The sequence below is a fragment of the Polistes dominula genome, unplaced genomic scaffold, assembly GCF_049000335.1.
Source record: "Polistes dominula isolate Pdom_NZ unplaced genomic scaffold, Pdom_raw_medaka contig_33, whole genome shotgun sequence".
Classification (NCBI taxonomy): Eukaryota; Metazoa; Arthropoda; class Insecta; order Hymenoptera; family Vespidae; genus Polistes; species Polistes dominula.
The window spans coordinates 5,903,274-5,929,025 of NW_028300998.1; the positions used below are offsets into that span (position 1 = coordinate 5,903,274).

Sequence of the window (25,752 nt, forward strand, 5' to 3'; positions counted from 1 at the left end):
TTATTTCATAGGTAATAATAAAATCTGTCTAAAATTGATGAATTGTTGATGATATCTAATGAAATTTTGCAATATGTGTAAGCGTGTTATCTGTTAACACATTGAGTGCTATGCTGATTTTGATATACTTTTCGCTTAGGTGGCAGCGAATGAATACTGATAATGTGTGTACTATGAATACTAATATGTGTCAATCTCACACAACCACGTCTTTGATTAAAATATTTGAATAAAGTTCATTCAAATTACTTGACAATGCTAGTCTAAATTACCAATGTCGACCATCAAAAAGTTCGCTGTCAGTCTCTAGAACTCATGTCGTTCAAACGAAAAGTCTACTGTCAGTCCCCAGGGACTGATGCCACCTGAACAGAAAGTTCACTGTCATTCCCTAGAGACTGACGTAGTAGCACTACTCAACGTGTTAACAGGCAGGTAGGCAGGTAACATTTTGTTCTGCTTGTAAGCAAAATTATATCGACGATGTATCTATTATTCTAGTGTATTAATAACGATAACAAGAAAATCGATTAGAAAATTAAAACGATAATCTTGAAAATAAATTATTAATATAATCTTTTTTGTTTTTTTTTTCTTATCGATTATTCGACAAATTTATTTAACGAAACGATAAGTAAACGATAGTAGTCTACTTTTTCAATATACTCATATGAGAACGAGTCCAACTTGAAAATGGGGTATGGATCGAAAACGTGGCGTGAACGATAAGATACCAACATCAAAGATGGGTTGCTCACGTTCGAGGACTCGGTCTGTTTAGACCTGCTTTGAACAATCAACCGATATACGAAGCTCGAGACGCATTGTATTACAATGGTAGTACAAAGGAAGAATAAAGGGCGGTGGTTGTGAGTATCTTCATGATGATAGTGAAAGATCTCATATACGTATAGCAAGATAGATAGAGAAAGAATGATAGAGTGAGAAGAGAAAGTGAGTGACTGAGTAAGAAAGAGTGAAAGAGAGAGAGAGAGAAAGAGAAAGAGAAAGAGAATGTAGCTACCAACGTGTATTCGCTGACAGTGGCGATATTCCCAGTGGAGAAAACTCAACGATGAGGAGAGGGTACCATCTATGGCAAACGAGGGAAGGAAATTGCTTCTTGAGTCGACGTGTTAAACTCCTCGCCTCTTGGAACTTGTATTACGCCAAAGTACGAACGCAAGCAGGATTTTCTCTCTCTCTCTCTCTCTTCTTCTCTCTCCATCTCTTTCACTCATTCTATTTTCTACTCTCTACCTCGACGTTATCGTATCGATATGAGTCGTAATCGGTGAATTCACTGTTACTCTACGGTTTGTTTGTATGTGTTACACAGAGTTATTGAATTCGGATTATGCGACTACACACGTTGTACGAATATAATACCTTTGTAATAATATTTTTCTTCGGTGCATTATTCGTCCATTTTCCTTGTGTTGTGTTGTAGGCTTCTTTTTCTTTTTGTTCTCTCTTCAACTGGATTGGTAACATTTTTAAAGATAGAAAAGGAGGAAATAAAGGAAACAAATCGTGAAGACTTTCTTTTTCGTGTTACCATTGCTTCGATACGATACGATACGATACGATTCGATACGATACGATACGATACGATACGATACGATACGATACGATACGATACGATACGATACGATACGATACGATACGATACGATGGGATGCGATGCGATGCGATGCGATGCTATGCCGATATGCATGCAGTCACACACACAGTGCATATGTATGTTCTTTCGTTCTTCTTCTATTCCCAGAGTAGCTACGATACAAGTTCTACTACTTTCTTTTTTTGCTATTGCTTGTACTATATTGAAAACATGTATCGGTGTTCTCGTTGATATAGGCCAACAACTCGTCTCTTGCTTTTACCTTCTCCCAAACCAATCTTTCCTGGACACGTTCACTCACATTCGTTCCATATAAAGAAAAATATTTTCTATATATATCGTTTTTATATATATAAATAATCTCAATGTATATCTGCACACTTTTCTAGTAATCGGATTTAACGCTTGTCTCTTTTCTTTTCAAAAACTATTCGACGATCGGAAAATAGAAAATCTAGATGAAATAAAGCCAATCGGATTTATTCTACATATCCAGTGATTTTCAATCGACAAAAACAACCAATCAATCGATCCCACGCATGCACGTGATAGAATGTCGGTGATTAGAATTAAATTTTGATAATATTGGAAAAATGAAAAATTTATTTTATTTCCTTTCAGTTCCTCTCGTTCGATCGATCTTTTTTTTTGTCATGTACGTTGAAGGTAAAACAAATTTAACTTAAAGAAAGATCAAATAACAAATTTTATAAATTAAACAAATGATCCAAATTTTTGTTCGCGATTCACGTTTCATACGGTTTATATCAACGGGTAATTGATTTTCTTTTACTTGGAATAATTTCAATTGAAAAATAATTGTTGTACAGGTGCACAAAATATAAAAAATAATAATATAAATAACATAAATAACATAAATTAACTCCTGTTTTTTTTTTAAAGGGTATAATTTATATTTTTCATGGATCACTACAAAAGTGTGCAAAAGTTTGAAAAAAAAAAAATCAGAGGATGTACATAATTGTGTCGTGCTTTTGTGTCAGAGATAGGAAATATTTTATAAAGTTTGTGAAGCATTTTTCAGAATTTTTCGTTATAAACCTGTTCGATCGTTCTCCGAGAGAGAGTGGTAGGAAATTGGTGACACTATGGTAGTCGTTATTAGTATTCGATATTCCGAGGTCATAAACGTGCAGACAGAGAGTTCTCCAAGTTTCTCTCACGCTTTATCATCATCTCCTTCTCTCCTTTCTCACACCTTCATATCTCCTATTTATTATCTTACTCTCTAACTATCTTTCTCTCTTTCTCCCTAAATATATATATATATATATATTTATATATATATATATTCCTCGTGCACTTGGATGCAACATAGAAACGTAACTGCTCTTAACCGCGTTTCCTCGTTTCTATCTATACGATCTATGCTGCACGCATGCATTAGTGTGAGCACGGCTGCTTGCTATTTCGCATTAATGCGGTTTGACGTTAATTCGAGCGGGTTTAGGAAGTTGCTCCGTAAATTTCAGGATGTCCCTACCGGATGCGACGTATTCTACGACTACGTCTATCTCCATGCTAAATGGAGCCATGCAAAAGCTTTTATCAAAACTTACCACCCAGCCCCCTTATACATGTTGGATTTGCGAACGAATTTTCTAAATCTCTAACTTGAATTATTGTTATCTATTATCGTTATTATAATTTCAATTTTACCTTCATTATTATTATTATTATTATTATTATTATTATTATTATTATTATTATTATTATTATTATTATTATTATTATTATTGTCATTTATTAATAATTCGTAAATTTTTTTTTTTCTAGATAAAATTCAATACAATTCAATTACGATATTTTCAATAAATCAATTTGAACAAAAAGAAATGACGGAGAAAATAAGAATTTAAAGAGAAATCTGTTACTAACGCGAGCATGATCGATAAGATAAATCTTGTAAATGTATCGTAGTAGACACATTTTTCTTAAGGATAATAGAAAATAGAAGGAATATATCATTCCTGATATATTTTCAAGTATATCCTGGTACTACGAGGACACGCAGTGTCGAATTTCAAGAAGAATTTCCGATCTTTTCGATGGATAGCCTCTATAACATGACGTAAGTATGCACTTTCGATGTAGGAACTGAGAAAAGAAAAAAAGATAGAGAGAGAGAAAAGTTGTAGTATTCGAGATTTTCGTTAGTCGGTCATGTTTCGAAAAAGAAAGGAAGGAAGTAAGTGAGAAAGGAAAAGGGGAAATTGGAAAAGAAGAAGAATAGATGAAAAACACACACATATATATATACTAGGTGTTTCATTTTTATTCTGTCAAATTGTGTTATAATATGTAAATGTATAGAAAATATTTGATAAAGATAGAATTGTAGATATTTGATTGCTAAGTTATAATAATATAAGTTATATGCATAGATATTTTAAATTATAAATTACTGAATGGTACACACAAATATGAGTATATACATTTAAAGTGTGTCAGCATATTCTACGGTTATTAATAAAAAAAAAAAAGGAAATAAAAATATTTTATAAAAATAAGATTGTAAATATTTTATCGCAAAATTATAACAGGAATATTTAAATTATGAAGAACTGGAAGGCACGCGCATAAATATGCATATACTATACATATAAAGGATGTCAGCACATATTCTATGAATTTAAATAAAAAAAAAAGACAAGCCAAAAAATATAAATAAATTAGAAATTTATGAAATATACATATAACTCGTGTTTTGTTTAACTTTGTTATCACTGCTGCAACACTAAACAACATTTATTTCGCATAGTTAAATCTTATCAAAATCTTTATACAATACTTCAATCAATAAAAAAATAAGATTCACACATTTATAATTTCATTAATTTCCTTATAATTTTACATTTTTATTGGTGTTGTTGTAAACGCGTTTGACGAGAATAAAAAATGAAAGACCCTGTATATAAACACGTTGATATATATAGCATCTAACATCTCGTACAATCTTCGAGATTCTTTATCTTTTTCTTTGGAAGCTAAGAGAAGGTTTCGCAGGCTGTTTCGAAAGAAATCGTGGCAAGTTGACTGAAACAACAATGGTATCGGAGGCAAAGTATTACCAACCGATTCCATCACGAAGTCTTATTCTCTCCTTCTTACACCCACTTCTTCGATGGCCCTTTCGATCTCTTTCTTACGACCGTTTTGAGATCACCTTAGAATCTTTCTCTTTCCATCACTTTTTTTCTTTCCTTCCTTCTTTCTCTTTTTCTCCTTTTTTCCCTTTTTTTTTCTTTTTTTTTTTTCATCCATGCATAGATCCCTCGCCTAAGAATAACATTCCTTTTCGAGAGTTGGTAAAGAAAAGTCTCGAGGTACGAAGTAAAAGCTCTTCTTAAGTATACTACACACAGAAAGCTCTATGTCCCTTTATCTCCCTTTCCCCTGTCCTCCTAACCCTTAACCCCACTCTTTCCTTTTTCGCGTGCGAATTTTTACTTTGTCAATTGGTTTTTTTTTCTTCTTTCTCTCCCCCTCCTTTTCTTTTTATTTTTTCGAGGGGTGCGCGTGTTTTTCTTCCCTTATTTTCTTCTTTTCTTTTTTTTATTATTTCCTTCGAGTTAGATTGGCTCTATTTTAATTTTTTGTTTTATTTATTTATTCAATTTTATTATTTGTTGTATTTGGGTCAGACTTTTTGTTATCGTTGAACTTTTTTCTCGTTTTGTTATTGCGATAGAAAATTATTAACGAAAATATCAAACGTATCATTGGTTATAACAATTTTTTTGATGGAAATTAAAATGTTGATAATATTTAATATAAATAATTATTTATAAAAGATCGTTATCGTTTGTACGAATCTGTGCAAGAACAAATTTCGATAAGTTGAAATAAAAACAATGTCTTTCAATTTTTATTATATTAAAAATCTTAATTATTTGTACACCAATTTTTCATGTATCATCAATCAAATTTAATTTTTATTTATTTATTTATTTTTTTTTTTTTTTTAGAAATCTTTAAGTTTTTGCTGTAAACACACGTAGCAACTGAATACGACAAAGTTCGATTGTTTTATCCTCATACATTTGCTTCCTTTTTCTTGTCCTTATTTCAAGTACTTTGTCAGTTTAAAAGAGGTACTACTATCTTCTTACCTTTCCTTCTACTTCTTCTTCTTCTTCTTCTTTTTTTTGTCGTCTTTACTTTTTTTTTTTCTTTACCTTTTCTAAGGTACAACGAACAAAGTTCAGGGATTAAACTGAACCGTCGTCCTTCGACGTAACACTCGTTCACTTCCTCCATCTACCTTCCCTCCTCCTCCCCATCTATATATACATCAACCTCGTTTATCCTTAATAGGCCATATTATCTCTTGGTCTGGAAGCACGGGTAATTTTAAAAGATCCCTCGTATCGGGCCCAGGTTGACGCCGCTGGCGTTCTTCTATCACCATCACTAAAGAACTAAAAGATAAAATTCACGTATACGAGAAAAACATAGAGAGAGAGAAAGAGAGACAGAGAGTGGGTAGTAAAGATGAAAAAGAAAATTTTGTTCGTGTAAAATATCTTTTTTGTTTTTGCAATCCTCCAATTTTATGAACATATTTTAGTCATGTCATTTTTTAATTTGTTTTTTATTTCTTAAAAATTAATTTCAAAAAGAATTATATAATAATAATATATATATAATAAGTATACATTAAGTTAAAATAAATAAATAATAGGGATGATTTATAATACGTTAAAGATAGATGATAAGAACGAAGGATGAAATATGTATTTGATTTTCTATGAGATTCCATAGAAGAGCTTTAAAAGGCAAGCCGATTAAAAACATCAAAAGGAATTTGGTGACCCAGTGTGTTGAACCTTTTCCACTAACTCTTTTTTACCTTTTCATATATGTATATATGTATATATGTACATATATATCTTACTATACTACATTAAGTACTTTGTGTTATATACACAGAAACTCAGCAAGTGAAATATTTTGAATATGTCAACTTGCCGGTGAGAGTTCCATCTCGTTAAATAAACGAAGGAAGACTTGTGTTTTCGTCTTCCTATGTTTTGTTCCATAAACAAACCTTGCCACGAATGTTTTAGTACCTTTCGTATACACTGTCGGAAAAGGATACATTAGGATTTAGATACTTCTTTTTATCCTGTGGGCTAACGTTCCTTTTTTTTTTTTTTTTGTAAACTCGAATCGGTCGGATTACTCTCACCGGATTTTTTCTTTTTTAGTGAATAGGCATTTGAACAAGAGTAGTTGTAGTAAATCGTTAGAAAAAATAATTGCAAATTTTTCGTGTGACGATAATTTCGAGATTTGTCGTTGTTGTAACTTTTGAAATATTATTTTGTCGAAGTTTTATGTTTGTTTTTTCTTCATCTTCTTATGATTAGTATAAAAGGGGGGTGTCAATCGTTGGGGAAAAAATTATTATAAATTTTTTCCAGAAAATAATTTAATGACTTGAATTTTTAAATGTTTATTAATTAATAATTTTTTTTCCAGCTATATTATCAAAGTTAGATTTGATATTATTTTAGATAATTGCGAAATCGACATTAAACTCGTATTAATTAACTATTTCTTTCAGATGTCGACTGATTAATTTAATAAACTATTTCTTTCAGGAAATATATTTATCCTTATGTGATAATCACGTTTTTCAATAAGTTTACGTTTATACATTTTAACATTTAGGAATAAACAAAAATGAAATGATATAAGCAACGTTATTGACACGAAGAAAAAAATTTTACATATTACTGACCATAACATAAAAATAAAATAAAATAAAATTAAATAAAACAAATTCAATAACAAATTTTTTCTTTTTATTAGTTCGATCGAACACACAAATAAACCAGTTATAAAATTATTAAATTAACTTGAAATATTTGATTATTCGGAGGAATTGCTTACATTTTCAAGACGTGTCACGAAAACATCTTTTAATATTATTTTTTCTTTGAAATTCGTTTTCATTCGCTGTTTTTCTTTTTCTATTTTCCTTCTTGCTATCTTCCTCTCTCTCTCTCTCTCTCTCTCTCTCTCTCTTTTCCTCTTTTCCTTTCTCGTGAACGTTTTTGAAAGCTATGTGGCAGAAATTCGAAGCTCTGCCGGCGGTTTGTGGATCTTGGCAAGGGTAGCGACGAGCCGGAAATTCCTCGTAGATTGTACGGAGAAGTTGGACGCGTTCTCTTTCTCGAAGGCTAGCAAGAAAAGAGAAAGAGAAAAAGAGAGTTAAAAAAAAGAAATAAAAAAAATAAAAGATAAAGAAAAAGTTGGATGGATTCGTAGGAGGGTTAAAGCTAGCATAGAAACGGATTTTGTTGAGTACACTGTATCCCCTACATTCTCTTTTTTAAACCTTTTAATTATTTTAATTGAAACGTTTTCTTTCGCATCGTCCATGCTAGTATGATTTATTTTTTGTTCGTAATATATCCATGTGCGTATATTAAGATAATAATTATTTGATTTTTTGAAAAATTTTCATTAGTACGTTGAACTTCAAATAAATAAAAAAAATAAAATAAAAAAAAAGAATATCAATTTTTATCTCTGTTATTAAGTTATTAAAATTCATGTGTGATACTAATTAATTTTTTTCATTTTAAATGAAATTGATATTTAATATACTTGTTAATATAATTTATTAAAAACCGTAATGAGAAATAGTTTACAAATTTAAACTTTTTTTTACAAATGTCACATATAAACTTGAAGTATTTTTTAAGTAGAAGATTTTAAAGTTCACGAAACAATATTATTATAATTCATTGATTACTAAAAATTTGTGTTGTCATTTTTAAATATTTGCAAAAGATTTTTCCATGAATTTAAAATATATTTGAAAAAAAAGTGTGAAATTCGTCAAGTTTATTTCCTATACCTGTCGAATGCAAAATAACAACCAACTTAATGTATTTTTATATATTTTTATTTGTTGTTGTTATTTTTCATTTATAAATTGATCGTATGCACGCGTCAGTTCGATATTAACGAATCGATCAAAGTTTTTCTTATAATGGAAACATTCGATAAGCTCGCGTTAAACTCGAGACTTGGTAAGTTTTCGTTCTCGTTTCATCCCCACTCTAACATTCATACCTCCTTCACCTAACCTACCCACCCACCCACCTACACATTTCCTACATAACACGTCGTCGACTTCCTCTCGAAGAAGAAAATTTAAAATTCCTCGTAATCCGTTGGGAAATTTCTTCAAATCCCACGAGTCGTGTCTCGTCCTTGTCGTCGGGTCTGACGTGTTACCGAAATAAAAGAGACAGAAGACGAAAGAACGAAAGAAAGAAAGAAAGAATGGGGAACAGGGCAAAAGGATAGGAGAGTTTGAAACATTTTAAAATACATTGGTTGTGCCACGTTCGAAAGGATAAATGTCACATTTTCCAAATTATTTTGACTTATCCAAAATGAAAATTTCTATATATGTCGAATAATTCCGATGAATTTTCGTTGCTTGTTATTTTCTCTTTCACTTCCTCTCTCTTTCTCTCTTTTTCTTTTTTTCTATTTTATCGAATTAGGTTTTATAACATCTTTTGTCTTTGTCTTTGTCTTTTTCTTTTTCTTTTTCTTCTTATAGATTCGTTGAAGTTGCCATTTCTACGCGATATTACAAATAAGAAATGTGATATCGGTAAAACTTGAAGCTTTCTGTAAAATCAAATAGCTTGAAGAAAATTGAGAATATATTGTAATATCCTGTAATAGTCTATACTACTAAAATAGAATTTCTCGAAATGAGTTAAGCTCGATAAACATTTGATATTCGATTTGTATCGTATGAAAGTTATGTGAGACGTTAGGAGAATGATGTACCTGTCTATTAATGGTCTAAGATTGGATTCATTTATTCCTCTGCGTATAATATTGGTCAACTGGTTTGAGTGAATCTCACAAGGATCGGATAGTTGTAAGAAAACACATTGATGGGTTTAGGGCATCGCTTCTCAAACTACTGGTACATGTATCACTAATGGTACATTACATTATTTTTGATGGTATAATTTTGACATAAAATATTTCAATACACGTACAGAAAAATCTATTTTAATATTGTAACAAATATATATTGAAATAATATCAATTTGAAATGTTTTATTCATCGATTATATACATTCCATTTGGGTTGGGGTACATATATTTTATTATTTTTATTTACATGGTAGAAAATTGAAAAAGTTCAAAAATTTATGCTTTAGAGAATATATAACAATACTTTAACATAAATTTTTATATTTTCTATTATTATTTTTTTTTTTTAAATGAACTAAATGAGAGTATTTTTCTTCGAATTGTATTTTTATCAAAGAATCATTTTTATTTTTAACGACACAGCATAAACATATTCTGGTCAATCCGATCAATTAGTTTATTTTTTTTTATTTTGACAGAAATCAACAAGTGATTAGAAACTTTTGGTTTGGTAGTATTATGTTCAGGAATAAATATAGTACTATCATATTTTATATTAAGAGTAACTCGAGTTAGTTTGCTCAGTATATCCCTACCTGTGTATACTTACCAGTACATCAACACAACATAGTAATATGGTCAGAGAAAATTCAGGACTCTCTGTAGAAACACATTCCCTTCGATCTTACTTTACGAAAGGTAGTCGGCATTTGGCCGAGAGTGCTGCCGGTGCTTATTTAGTCCAGACTTAACACGGATTAATGCGTCCCTTAAGGGAGAGGTACGAGTACACGCCAGATGGAATCCCAGGTGTCCTATTAGCCGACTCACTCTCTTTCTCTTAACTTAAGGGCCAAATGCGAGTACGACGACGTTACACTTTCTAACGCTTTTATCTATCTTTACAAAATGCATTATATACTTCGATTTATCGTTCCCATATATTTTTCTTTTTCTTTTATCTTTTTATTTTTTCTATTCTCTGTCAAATTTATTCACAATCTCTGCAAAAAAAGATTTTCGTCAATTGTGTGAACGTTTAATTTCAATTCAGATTCTTTTTAATCAGAAAATAAATCCCGATTGTAGTAAGATAATTTAGGTTTTATTATAAGTCTCGAAGAGGTTGACATGTAATCGATTTTATTCTTTATATATATATAACTAGCCATTAATTTGCACCAATTGATTGTTTTCATGAAATCAAAATTACGAACAAATTGATAAAGTTATATTCATTATCCAATCACCATATAAATTGGTTATCATTAAATAATAAACTAGTTAAACATCAATCAAGTACTTTGGCTAAATAAAATAATCAATAAAATATAGTAAATTACAAAATTTCGTTATTAATCGTTTTCACTTGTTAACGGTTCACATAAAATATGATTTATTAAGATGAATTAATTCAAAAGAAAATGTACGTATATACATACACACACACACACACACACACATACATGTGATCGAGAGATAAGATAAATAAATTTTGTTACTAAGTACAGTGTACCCTATACATACTATATAAATATTGTATGGTTTATTTTCAATACCCTATATATAACTCGTGTATAATAACTATTTTAATATAAGTATATAGAGTGCATTAGAATGTTACAATCTTAAATTCTCTTTATTAGAAATATTATTACCGTTGTACACATGCGCGACATTTGGAAAGTCATATAAACCACACTTGTCAGTCTGAAGGTAAATCTCGAAGAGGACTGTACTCCTAACATATATTCCGTGTTTTTAAACATCATTACACATTTTTTTCGATTAACTAACAATTATTTTAATATTTTAATGCACTTTACTTATATTAGAATAGTTATTATATATAAATTATATGCGAGGTGTTAAAAAAAAATTCATTCAATATTTATAATGTTACTACTAAATTTTCGATGTTTACAGAAGATCTTCCACGTATCCACCTTCCATTTTTACACACATTTGGTATCTTCTTTTCACAGAGTTATAGAGGCTTTGAAAATTCCACATTTCTTTCACTTACATTTTCATGTGTAATATCTACAATCGTCGATCCACAACTGACTGATTCTTAATGAAATCTATGAAAAAAAATTCAAAACGCGGTTTAAAAATACTAATGTTAACATTACATGCGATGAAAGAAAGTAAGTCATTCATAATACTAGCTTATATCTCAAAAAACAGTTGACTTTTCGACCTGTCTTTACTAAAACATTTTTACTCATTACAGTGCATCCTATATACCATATAAATATTAAACCGTTTTTTTTATACATCCTGTATATACTGAACATAATGAGATAGAGATACATGTACGTATAGATAAATGTTTAGAAAACGTTATTCGTACGACTTCATTTGCACTTAGGATCTTCTCTCGTTATCACTGAGAGAGTTCGTCGAACGTGCCTGGGAATGATACGAGTAAAGAGAAAGAGCAAAAGAGAGAAAGATAGAGGGAGGGGGTGGGGGAGGTAGGTGGAAAGGAGAGAGAGTAGGTTGAATCTTCCAACGTATACCCATAGACAATCTCATACGATATCGGTGGACCAATCTCTCGCGTTCTCTCAGCTTCTACCTTCCTGAATTACCTACGGAACACTAACGTAGTTTGTACTGAGATTAGAATCCACGTTAACGCCGGTAGGAAACTGTTTGCTAACATCTGATTGGCGGATGTCATCTCACGTTTCTATCATACTTCCTTTTTTATTTCATTCTTTCGTCTTCTTCTTATTCTTTTTTCTTTTTTTACGTTTATATATCTTTTTCTTTTTCATAAATTCGTTGTTAAAGAAAAAAATGTATATATATATGTCAAATAAAATTTAAAATGGCAAAACATCGGCCATTATTGCGGTCTGTGTCAAAAATATTTTGTTCAAGTTGCATGTGTCATGGTAATAATTTGGTTTAATACATAATTAATACAATTATATATTATAAATAATATAATTAGTGTTAATTAGGATACATAGTTGTACGATTACTAACAGAGTTAAAAAAAGAAAATACATTTTGATTCGGTTATAGGTGAAATCTTTGAATAAAACGCGTAATGTATACTGTTAAGAATTTTTTTTTTTTTTGTCGATTTATAAATACAAGTCGTGCGAGTATAGAAAATTTTACTCCTCGTGGAAGAAAATAAACATCGCAAGAATTCTTTCGTTTACTCGAGTCACTCCGCAAGGTAATGGAAGCCAAACGCGTGCTCGTGAAAAAAAAATGATGGAGAGAGATAAAGATAGAGATAGAGATAGAGAGAAAGTAGACGCCATTTTTAGCGTTTTATTTGCGCGACTATTCTTCTCTACTCTTCCTCTTCTCGCTTTTTGTTTCTCTTACTTCAGCCGAAATAGTCTTCTCCCGTTCCGGAGATCTTACCACGTTCATCCCCTTTGGGGATTTTGAGATATAACTCTCTGTCTTCTCTTTTTCCCCCTCCTCACCATTCAAGTTCCTTGCTTTTTATGAGATTCGCGATCAAGCGCGAACAACTCCTTCCTCCCTCCCCCTTTTCACCCTTCTTCTTTTTTTTTTTATTATTTCTTTTCTTGCCACGCCTTAACCGATGTTATCGGTTAATATTAAAATTAACGAGACGTTTGAATCTTATAAAAAAAAAAAATTAAAAGAATATATAAAAGAAAGAGAGAGAGAGAAAATTATGGTCACTTACAGTAGAAATAAATTTATAAAAAAGAAATTCACAAAAAAAAAACTGATATAATATACAAATAACGTTAAATAATTTTATTCTTACAAGAATAAAATTTGTATAAAAAATATGTATTTTATAAAATTCTTAAATTCTTTAGCAACCAACTAAATATGTAATTTGTTTTATTTTTTTTTTTTGGAAACGATGAATCACATCCGTTTAACTGTAGTACCATTTCTCCATTTCTTTTCAAGATACTTTTTCTCTCGTTTTCGTGGTAACGCAGGAAATGTTTTTTTTCCTCCCACTGTGTTCGTTCTATCTCTTTCTATGTTTTTTTTTTCTTTTTCTTTTTCGTCTTACGTTAACTACAACGGACTAGTAAAAGAAATAGAACGAAGAGTTTAGGATTGGGGGTGGCGTAGGTTTATCTCTGATGAATTTATGCCCACTTTTTGCAAGAACGCAACAATTCGTCCAGTTCGTGGCATTCATGTTTTTGTCCATTTCTTTCGTTGGCTTTTAGCCGTTTATTGGACGCCGCGTTACGTCCGATCGTCTTCCTGTAAATCCTTCTCTGCTATTATCTTTATTCCCTTTTCTTTATCCTGTTTTTCTTGTTTTTTTTTTTTTTTTATATACACATATACACTTATCTGCCACGTTTCGTTCCTGATTATTCGCGTTTCGTGAGGCGGATTTAGATTTCGAGATAAAAGCGTCCCCAAAGATACTGGATGAAGAATAAGAAGCCGCACCCTTTCTCTCCTGTCACACCCCTCTTCTCACCCCTCCTTCCATCCCTTATTCCCAACCAACCCCCCTGGTTTTCCTTATTTTCCTTACGGAAGGATACTTAACGACCTGCATTTATTATTGACAATAGATACGACGTCGGATTACTGTCACTCCTTACAAAATACTACTACAAATACGTAGAAAATCCTCTCGTAGAAAATATTTCTTAAATATGCATCTATCTTTTCCTATACAAAATGAGACACATTTTCATTTACGATGATTTTCATTGAAATATTAAAATGGATTGTAAAACAATGAATCGATTTAAATTCAAAATCAAACGATAAATTCAACTTGTTCTAATTTCTTTTGATGTGTGTGTCCACCCCTTCCCTTACTTGTCTATTTCCACTCTGTTTATCCGACATAAGAGGGATAGAGATAGAAATAGAAATGGACAGATAGATGAATAGATAGAGACGGAAACATAGGACAGAGATAGAAAGTGACAGTGATTTAGAGTCAGGTCCAGTATCGTTCGACGACGAACTAAGTGCTTCTCTTTATCTTAATACGGTGCAGAACCGGTGATTCGGATGTAGAAATCGGTATCGTCCATCGTTGCGATCGAACAAATAGCCTCTTGATGTGGATGCATCGATATCTGTTCGGCTTAGCCCACTTCGATCGAATAGATCCCGAATGGATCCCGAATGGACCTCCAAAGGGTATACTGCCATCTTTCTCACACCCACCTATCCACCCATCAACACCTACATACACACCTACCAACACCATACACTACTCTATACAACTACGCACATTATTTCTTCATTGTATACTCTGTAATACCGTCACGCATTCACTTATACACGTGTATTATATAGGACACATTCATACACATACACTATCATTAGATATATACGTGTTTAAGTATATCAAACAGATCTATCCTATGTATGCCATTACATCAATATATAGTATAACCATACACATATATAAATATACTTACATCTATATATAAACTAGATGTTTAACTAAACACACACATACGTTATCATTACGTATACATATGTGTTCCTATGCACACCATGAGTGGTCTGTATCATCCTATATTGAAGCAAATGTATATTGTTATTTGGAAACATGGAATATAAGTTCCATTATGTAGTCCTCTTCGAAATGCAACGTTAGACTGGCTCATTGTCATCTATGAAAGTCTATTAAAATTCTTTTATTTATTTTTTTTACGTATGAATTTCAAGAAGATATATATGTATATATGCAAATGAATCACTGTCACGCTCTACTATACTCTGTTCTAAATTACAATATACATTTCTCGATTAATTAATAATTATTTAAAGTGTACTGGACACTTTAATATATTCACTAAAATTTTCGATTGTTTAAACTAAAATACATTTGTTTTAATGTCCAGCTAAATTTTCATCTAATTAAATATCAGATCAATAATGTTTAATATTCGAAGAATATTTATACATACGTAATGATTAAACAAATGTAAATAAATGATGATTGATTGTTAAACATGTAAAAAAAGTATAATCAGGTATTCCTCTTGTTTTTACAATTACACCAATACGTACGATTTTTAGTAACGGTCGTTTTTCGTAGATTATTTCCGTATATGCTTAATTCATTTATTATAAATAATACTTTCATGATTAAACTCATTAAATATAATTATAATAATGTATTTATTTTAAAATTGTCTTCAATACTATAAAATACACATTATACCAATAATATTCAAGTAAAAATCTAATAAATCGTAACCGTGTACGATTTTAAGTGACACTCACTGTATATATATATATATATATGTATGGTGCATACATTTCTGCAACGATACGAATGGGAATTGCTTACACGCTTTTGGGAGGATTTGCGAGCCGTGAGTACGAGTGCGTTAAAATTGGAACGGCAATTGCCTCTAAATCGGCCTCGTACAACATCGTTCCCGGGACACCGTTCTGCGTTTGACTCTTTGTCGTTCTGCTCTAAATTTTCCCTCCGAAATTCGACCCTTCTCTATCTATTCCCTTTCCCCTTCGGCCCTTCCCCCTTGCCCCCTTTCGTTCACATTCAATTTTCTTTCTCTCTCTTTCTCTGGTATCCTTTGTCATCGGCTCGACCTTTGACATCCAGTAGTATTTCGTTCCACATCTCCCACCAACACACACACACCCATATACATACGTGTATTTCGATTCAAATACTATGAACGATATGATGCTGTTCTACTACACATCCACACGAACGAATTACAAATGAATTTCTTCTTCCATTGTTAACTGATTTTCTAATGGGATTTGTACTTTTCAATGGGTCATATGTTAGAACGTTTCTAGGTTGTGTGTTAACGTGTGTGCGTGTAAAATGATTTGAGAAAATAGTTGATTTATCTCGTGGAATTTTAGTTTAAGGATATGGGAGAAGGGGGCTAGTGGTGATGTTGGACTGGGGGGGTTGTAATAGTAATCTTCTATCTAAAGGGTAGATAGAAGAAGAAAGATTTAAGAAACGCGTGTTATAGAACGAAGAGAGAATTTCTTCGAGAATTTCCTTTATAAGCGAAGACTAGAAATTCCAGAAGTAGATGGACCGTTGTCTGAGCACGTTGTCCAGTCACGCAGGGGTTTGATCTTGTGCAATAAACCAACCTGCTGATGTCTTACGATTCTCTATTTCTATTTCTCTTTCTCTCTCTTTCGCATTTTTCGTCACTCTATTCGTTACGTTGTTTCTTCAATCAAATGGTGTACTACTTTTATCTTCTTTCATTTCGATGTAATCTTGAGTAAATTAAATGGTACTTTAATTTATCAAAGTAAGTACACGAGTATTGATTTTATTTTGATTTAAACGCGTTCGAATATTTTTCTTTCACTTTTATTAATTTTTTTTTTCAATGCTATAACTTATTATAATTTATCGTATTATTAATGACCTGCTTTTTAGGTCTTATTTGTTTTTTAATATTTTATCATGAACGTTAATAAATTATCGTCGTCTCTCTTTTATTTTCCAAACTTTATTTGATTTAATTTAATCATGCGTTTTTTTTTTATTACTCACATGCATATTTGTTTGATTTTGATCACAAGAATTTTCCAACAAATTTTATTTAATTTTATATTACAATTTAACACGTTACTAATGATATTATTAATATTTGTCGGGAAATATTTTTCATCTTCAACGTTAATAAACTATCGTTGTTTCTCTCTATCTCTCTTTTAGAAACCTATTTAATTTTATTTCTTTTTTTTTTTTTCATGTCTCTCTTTCTCAAAGATATGAACAAACACTTCTACCTACTATGAAGGAAAAGAACAAAGTTAGAAAGTAGCAAAGAGTGGAAAGGTTGAGAGTCCGACGTATTTAATTCTCTAGGAATGCCAGTGTCGTTTGTCACGTCAGCGGACGTTTCATAAGTCGCTGGAAATATATCCTGTGAAAATAATGAAAGCTTTATTTCATCTCTTTCTCTCTCTCTCTCACACACACACACACCCACATTCACTCATTCAGTCACTCATTCTTTTTCACTCACTCATTCTTTTTCACTCACTCTAACAATCTCATAAGCAAGAATTTTTTCTGTTTTTTCTTTTTTCTTTTTTTTCGTCGTAAGGCTCTCCTCTTTCTAGTAGATATCGTTTGTACCCAAGAAAGGATCACGTTATAAACCTAACGTTCGAAGGCAACACAGTCTGATTTTTTACATTTTTTTTCCCCTTTATTTTAAGAAGAAAAAACTCAAAGCTCTTCAACTTCGCGCGCCGAAATTCCAAGTTTACGTCTGTAACAGATGACGCAGCGGCTTGTTCGGCTAGAAACGCTCGTTTTCGACATGTTCGACCTTCCCTTATGATGTTATTGCCTACTGTTACTGGCAAACCTTCGATCGGGTCAACACAATTCGTCCATCGTTCTTCAAATCAGAAAGCTTGTTTTTACTCATTCCCGTTTGTGTGTAATCTGCAATTTTTACTTTCATTCACATATTTTATTAATTTTAATATTTTATTAATGTAGTTTAATTTGAAATTCAACATACGTTTAATTTGAAATTCCTTATTTATTTCGTAAAAACAAAAAGACAAGATTTATCATTTAATTTTCAATATTGTTGCATAATTTAAATAAGATAGATATTTAATTTTAATTTGCAAATTATGAATTGAAATTCGAGAAATTGAAATACAAAACCAGACCTATTTTATGGTTTGATTATATTATTTTTCCTATATCAAAAATTTTATTCGCGGCAGATGCTTTTACCGACAACACTTTATCGTCATTCCTAGTTTAATCAAAAACGGTAGAGTACTTGTTTGTTCTTCGCCTTCGAGCATATTTTTTTGTTCATTTCATAGTTTCATCCGTTCATTTGTTCGAGTTCGTAACATCGGGGTAACGACTACGTTGATCTTAACTGGAAAATATATTTTTCTATCATATACAGCACATCTACTCTTTTCCCAAACCATATTCAACTCCCTCCATTTCTGTATTATAGTATTTATATTAACTTTATTCTGGAGTTTATGTTCGCGGTGCAATGAGCAACGTGCACTCTCCGAAATTGGTTATACGAAGTACGCGTTGTGCAATATTTCTTGCGTTTTCGTCTTTATATTATGTTTTTCCTTTTTATCTTTCTCTCTCTTTCTCTCTCTCTCTCTCTCTCTCTTTATTTACCGTTGTTATCTTCCATAGATATTTCTCTTCTTCTTTCCTTATTATTTTCTTCTAGAAAGATTTACTTCGAGCATATCGTCGTTCTTGACTTCATTTTATTGCTACGATGTCACTTTAACGTGTTTATACATAGAACAATATGTTTTTGATTTCTCTTTTTAATAATAATAATAATAATAATAATAATCTGTATAGATATTTTGTCTTTAAATATTGCAAGTATTTTGTAGTAAATAGAATATAGTTCTTAGATTGTGATGTAAAAATTATTATGCTTTTTTTCTTAAGCATCGAATTTCAAACATTTGTATCGTTTAATTATTCAACGATTTTTATTGAATTTTTTTTTTATAAAGTTAATAATTAGAAATAAGGTATAGTAATGTAAAAATTAAAAATAATAATACAAAATGTTTTTTTTACGTCAATTATAAATTAGAGTACAATTAAATGGAAATTAATTTAAAAATAGAATTGCTTTACAATTAGTAAATAATAAAAAACACACAAATGATTTTTCCATCGATCTAATAATCTAGGGATACATTAAAATTACACGTAATTTCATTTTTTGGTTATAATGCTTACTAGAAATTATTATTATCGTATAATAAAATGTACAAATTATTTTTTTTTTTATTGATCTAATAGTACAGACAGAAAATTAGTTGTCATTATTTGGTTGGCTTTAATTCGACGATTCGTTTTTTTTCGAATAAATCAATTTGCTAAGCGTGTTCGGATTAGTTTACCATGCATTGTGCGTGCATTCCATTAGGTATTCTTTTAACTCTTTCATTCTTTCGTCCTTTAACATTGCTCGGCAAAGCCATCGTTTGTTAGGTTGATCAGATTCGTTAAGTTTCATTGGTTTTTTAATGTTGGTGGATCTCGTTTAATTAAAATTTGATCAAATCTATTGGATCACTCACTTCTTTTACAAATGTTCTAATCATTTGTTGATTATGTTCTTCTTTAATTATCTTATATTTGCTTTTTTATCTCTAATTTTTCTTTCCTTTTTATTTTATTTTTACACAATTTTGTTTGTTCTTCTAATTCGTTTATTTTCTTCAAGATTTATGACTTTTAAAATTAACGATCAGTTTTTCTTTCGGGAGTATTAAAAAAAATATCTCATAAAAAATATTAGGGTGAATTTCTGTACTATTCTCCCTCTCACTCTTTCCTTTTCTCTTTTTTCTATTTTGTTTTCTTCTTCTTCTTCTTCTTCTTCTTCTAAAATCGTTGGCAGTTTTCTTACCACGTCCGAACAACTTCTACAACCCTCCTCATTTCTTCCTCTTGGCACTTCCTCGAGGACGCTATTAAAATTAATGACACACACGTTTATCACTTTGACGTCGGTGAATTAACGTCCCCTCGGCAACCTGTTAACATTATTTTCTTTATAACATATTAGTAACACGTGTCTTAATAGTAATTTCTATTAGAGAAAAAGAAAATAACATACAAAAAAATATCATTATTTCTTTATGAAAAAATGTTTAGCCTTGTATGATTTAATTTATTATATTTATAATTTAATATTTTTTAATATGCATGTATATATATATATATATATATATATATATATATATATAATTATTATAATAATATTTTTTAATATTTCGAATTGTATTATTTTATTTATAATTTTTTATACACATCATAGAAATCTAAAAAGCTAACAAGAACAAAATTGACAAAAAAAAAATCCATAACATATCTTGTTTTTTTTTTTTTTTCAAAATTCACTTTGCATCACAAAAATAAACGAACATTATCAACGCTCTTATCTATAAAAAAAAAAAAAAAAAACAATACAATAAAAAGTTTCACATAATCGCGTAAACAATTTGTACGCGAAATAATAAACCGTAACAATCGATGATGTCTGTTAAATTGAAAAATCCTAATGGAAGTAAGGATTTTCTTGTAAAATCTTTGAAGGATCGACGAAACACGAAGGCAGTAGGGGGGCGGGAGGAGGTAGTAGCTCCGATCGATGCCCGATGGGCAAAGAACGAGGGCGTGGGGTTAAATGCGAGGAAACAGGAGCAACCCCTGGGGCAATTACGTTGGTTAACTCGGGCAAAAGCGTTAGCCCAATAAGCCCGTTGATTGTCTCGAGTTATCCCTCTCTCTAACTCCTCTTTCTCTCTCACTCTCATCCCCTTTTTCCTCTTCTATTCTTTCTCTCTCTTTCTATCTTTCTTTCTCTTTTTCTCTTTGCTTTCGTGCACGAGCTACTATCCTGCAGAGAACGTCGGGGAAGGACTTATCAATTTTTACGACCGGTCTGCTGCGGTGTAATACCCGTAGTAGTGCGATAGGATCGTGAAACAGGTTCGCCAATGGCGAACTACCACCCTCCTTCCCTAACTCTTTTCTCTCTCTTTCTTTCTCTCTTTTTCTAACTTTTACCCTCTTTCTTTTTCATGTCCCTACGTTTTCTTATCGTTGAATCTTGCCAAGCTGACTAGGCCACGTTGCTGCAAACTTGCCGGAAAACTACTGAGGAATCAGCTATACACTCCTTCTCCTTCTTCTCCCTCTACCTCTTTCCGCGCATTAAATTCTTCTACAAATTTCGATCTTCTCGTATTTGTGTCTTTCCGTCTGCATACATATATATCTATCTACCTACCTATTTATCTATCCACCTGTCTTTCCGTCTGTGTTTTGAAGATGTTATGTTAACATACATACGTTATATGATATTCTATACTAAATAAACGTAAATTTTTTTTTCTATATTTGTTGGGTAATTGTATTCAATTTGAGACAATTTAATATTTTGCAAAGTAAATATTATTTTTTATACTTTAATTGAAATTCACGTGAACAATTTACGTCATGTTTTATTATTTAAATCAAAGCTTTTAAGATTTATCTACACAATTTTAAGATGTTCTATATTTTTTTTTTCTAAATATTTTTTTATCATAACTTCAAAACACTTAAATTTGACACAAATTTGTAAATGTGTTATTTTATATTATAGATTTTTTTGTTACACCTACGAGCCCATTTATTCATCATGATGAAAATAAAATATTTAGAGATATTTCGTAGGTGTTTCATATTTAGTACCACTTTGTTTGTCTTTTTTTTAAAAATATTTTTTAATGTTATGTGATGTGTTACACATTAAGTATAATTATCTTATAAATATTTTCTATTTTCGACTTTGAGAATATTCAGCTTTCACAGCAATCACGTCGAGATAATAGAATAAAAAACTTCATCGTGGATGAACAATGAATGGGGGCGGGGGGATATGTTGCATCCGAGATTGATTCAATGTTTCGACAAAGAAAAATCTTTGCAATCCAATTGGCTATTCTTTTTATGTTTATTTTTTTATTACTCTTTCTTTCGATATATACCATATTACATCGTTTCACAAAAGGCGATGGGTTTTTCTTTTTTTTTTTTTTCTAGGGAGGAAGGGTGGGAAAGTGGATTTTTAGCGAGAAACTTACTCGCATACAAATTAATCGATTATACGGACACGCTAGGCCAACTTAACTCGGATCGAGGCAGTTAAATTAGTAGTTAACGGGTAAGAGCCGACGATTAATTTTCCACGAGCTCGCGGGGCTCTTCTTCTTTTCGAGCTTATTCAGATTACGTTAGAAATAACGAGAGTGAAAGAGAGAAAGAGAAAGAGATGGTTTTTATTTTCTTTTTATATCGTCGTCTTCTTCTTCTTCTTCTATTTTTTCTTTTTTGTTTATTTGCATGTTTCTGATAGGAAATACAACTATGCATATATCGTAATTTTAAAACAGGATATCTTTCGACGATGTCAATAAATTATGATTCGTGATATATGTTGAAAAAGAAAGAGAGAACAAGAAAAAGAAACATGGCATTTAGATGATAAAAAATTCAACCCTCACTTCCTCTTCTTCCTCCTTCCCCTCTCTCTCTTTCTCTCTCTCTCTCTCTCTCTCTCTTATTCTCTTTTGATATAGGAATGAATTGTCGATGAAAAAAGAAAACACAAAGACACACGATTTATGTTCGATCCCGATGTGTTTCTTATGCACCGAACGTTCAACGATGCAGAACACGTGTTCGTGCAAAGAAGAGAAAATTCATCACTCGAATGCGTTCGTTACTGTTACCTTGACAGCGATAGTTTTACATGTTACAATTGTACGAGGTTATAATTTTATTTGAATCTCATATTTGAATAATAACAACGTATATTTATATTAATAAAATTGGGGGTCTAATTTAAATTAGGAATATTCGTTTAGAAGATCAATTAGGTTGGAAATGTTTGTCCGTATCGTTTGAAGCGAGATACCTGGTATTATATATTAATTAGAAACATTTGTTTTTTACGACTGAATCGGAGAGGTTTGATCGTATCTTTATAAAACACCTGGCAAATACAAGAGTGGGTTGCAAAAGTTTTAAAAGAAAATGAGTTTGATCAAAACAAAATTGTTTCGTTCATGTTAGATGCTATACTTGTCAACTCACTGCATGTACAGTGAGCCACGGGAATATTTCTACCTACAACTGTCAATTTGTAACAATGAATATTTCTTTCTATAGAAATATTGACGGTAAGAGAACTTTATTGTATAAAATAAGATAATTGTGGATAAATGATAATAAAATTGGTTTCACGTATCAATCTCAATATGCTCAATAGTTTCGAATGCATTTAAAGATGTAAAAAGAAAAGGATGAACCAATTTTTTTTATATATATATACAGGGTGATACACTTGCTCTTGCTATCTAAATAGCTCCGAAAGTATGATAGTAGGAGAAAAGTGGATTAGGAAAAGGTTGGACTATAATATGACATTAGTATTTTTTTGCTAGGTTGAGTCATTTTTGAGATTTATTGGTCAACTTCGTTTCGTTCGTACTCGTTCCAGTACATATTTGGTATCATTAAAAATCGTTTTTTAATTATATCTATTATAAATATTATAAATAAATACGTAGGTAAGTATATATACGTGCTCGATATGTCTTCGTTAATTGCTTTTTAGAGGATTCAACGCTCTGCGTGCTTACCCTGCTTACATTGCTTCACGTAATTGCTTTATGTTCGCGGTCGATTCCATTTCTCGACGCTTGGAAGAGAAATTGCGGTTAGAATTGAGTGTATATGTGTGTATATGTATAACACAGAGAGAGTGAGAGTGAGAGAGAGAAAGCTGGCCTTCCGTTGGAGGGAAAATTTAATCGCAGAGACGTTCCCTTAAGAGCACTAAACAACCGTGCTCGCATATTGTGACGATCGTGAAATGAAAATTCATGTGCATAAAGTACACACTTGTGTATAACTGTATGTATGTATAAACGTAAGTATGCGTGTATATATATATGTATGTATGTTCGTATGAACGCACGTGTCTCTCAGTATACGCGTGTCTACTTTAATTATTTAATTAATTTTTTTTTCTTTTTTTTTTTATTAGTCGCTATCCTATTTTTTGGATGAAGGGGCGTTGGGGATGGCGGTGGTGGTGGGGATATATTTTTTTAAATATCCTCGCAAGTCATTCGGATCTTCCTGGAGGGGTTTGCAAGTCATTTTCAATTATTTTCTATGCTACGACAGGAGGTGAGATTAATGGCTGAAAAGATCCAACGGCATGTGGTGGTGGTGCAGAGATCGTGCTCGTTTTACAAAGTGATGTTCTGCTTTATATATATATAAGCTACTTTTGAACAAACATCTAAACAGAAAGTTTATCTAACTCTTTCTATTATTTTCTTTGGAAATATTTTTATGTTGGTTTTTTTTTTGAGAGAGGTATTGATAAGGAGATGTAGAAACGAAAAATAATAAGACTTATGTTAATATTAATATATGTATATAAAGTAAGTAAGTAAATTTATTATTTATTCTTACAACATTTAATATAATTAATGTTAATCAATGTAGACAGACATATAGATTTATTTATTTATAACTTTTCGGTTTAATAAATGGACACTTGGTTTTTTAATTTTTAATACAATTTTTAAATATAAACTTTAATATCAAATATAATACTCTTATAATATTTTCGTGTTTATTCCTAAGTTTTGTTTTTTAATTATAAAATTCTTTACAATTAGATATTAAAGAAAATTCTCTAACAATATTTATAATATTATATACTTTAAATAAAGTATATAAGTTAATTAATCGAGACGCATTGTTCACGTCATTTTTGACACACATGTAAATTCATAAAACGATATTAATAAACACACGTACGTAGAAATTAATTTGTTGTGTTTTCTTTTTTTATTTTAAAAAACAAATTTATAATTTACTTATGACACCAGAATTATTAATTTCTACGCTTAACATAAAACAATTGTAACAATTTCTCTTGAAATCCTTAATCGAAATAGTTTTCGAAATAAATAATCATTAATTTCTATGATATACTATTGTATAAGTAGAGTATAGGTAAATAACTCGTTAGTCATTCACATTGAATTTCTCCCTAACCCTTAGTTCTTCCCCTATCACAGAATCATATAGATTTGTCCTATAGACTACCACTATAATCGACAGTTTGATGATGAGGTTTAAACTTTCAAACAATCCTCGGTACGAATAGAACGGAAAGAAGAAGAATAAGATGCATGCATGTATGTATGCATGTGTGAAAATGATTTTCAGTAGATGCCTAGTTACAATCCAGTTTCTGGTTGTACTTTCTCAAAATTGTTTGTGAGAATAATTTCCCCTCTTGTCCTTCTCCCGTTCACCCATCTCTTTCGTTCGTTCGTTCATTCGTACGTTTTGCAAGCCAGTTCTACTACTACTTCCTCGGTTTTAACGCTTTGAATTTCGAATCGGCCGTCGTCCAACCGCAAGCGGAAGGCGAACTTCGAAACTCCTTTCCGCTCGTACGGCACCGTAAAGAGGAATTAGTAAGGAGAACGTAGCAGGTGTCAGGTTGCCTGCGAACGATGCGTTACACTTGGTCGCCTTTCTCCGACACATGGCTTACGTGCTTCTCTCTTACCCTTTGCTAAAAGAGAAAGAGGGTGCTTCAGAGTTAAGG

At 31.2% G+C, this 25,752-nt stretch overlaps 1 protein-coding gene across 2 annotated transcripts in view; it reads left to right on the plus strand.

Moving 5' to 3' along the window:
- The window catches only part of LOC107067783 (mind bomb 1), a 35,276-nt gene extending 10,664 nt beyond the window's left edge, over positions 1 to 24,612 (plus strand). The window contains exon 9 of one of the 2 annotated variants that reach the window (XM_089173646.1): positions 24,163 to 24,612. In XM_089173646.1, the coding sequence (XP_089029772.1) occupies positions 24,163 to 24,312 (150 nt within the window). In that variant the 3' untranslated portion in view covers positions 24,313 to 24,612. Of the gene's footprint in view, positions 1 to 3,421; positions 3,476 to 24,162 lie in introns of those variants that run through there. The other variant, XM_089173647.1, reaches the window with a different exon arrangement.
- The last annotated feature ends 1,140 nt before the right edge of the window (positions 24,613 to 25,752 follow it).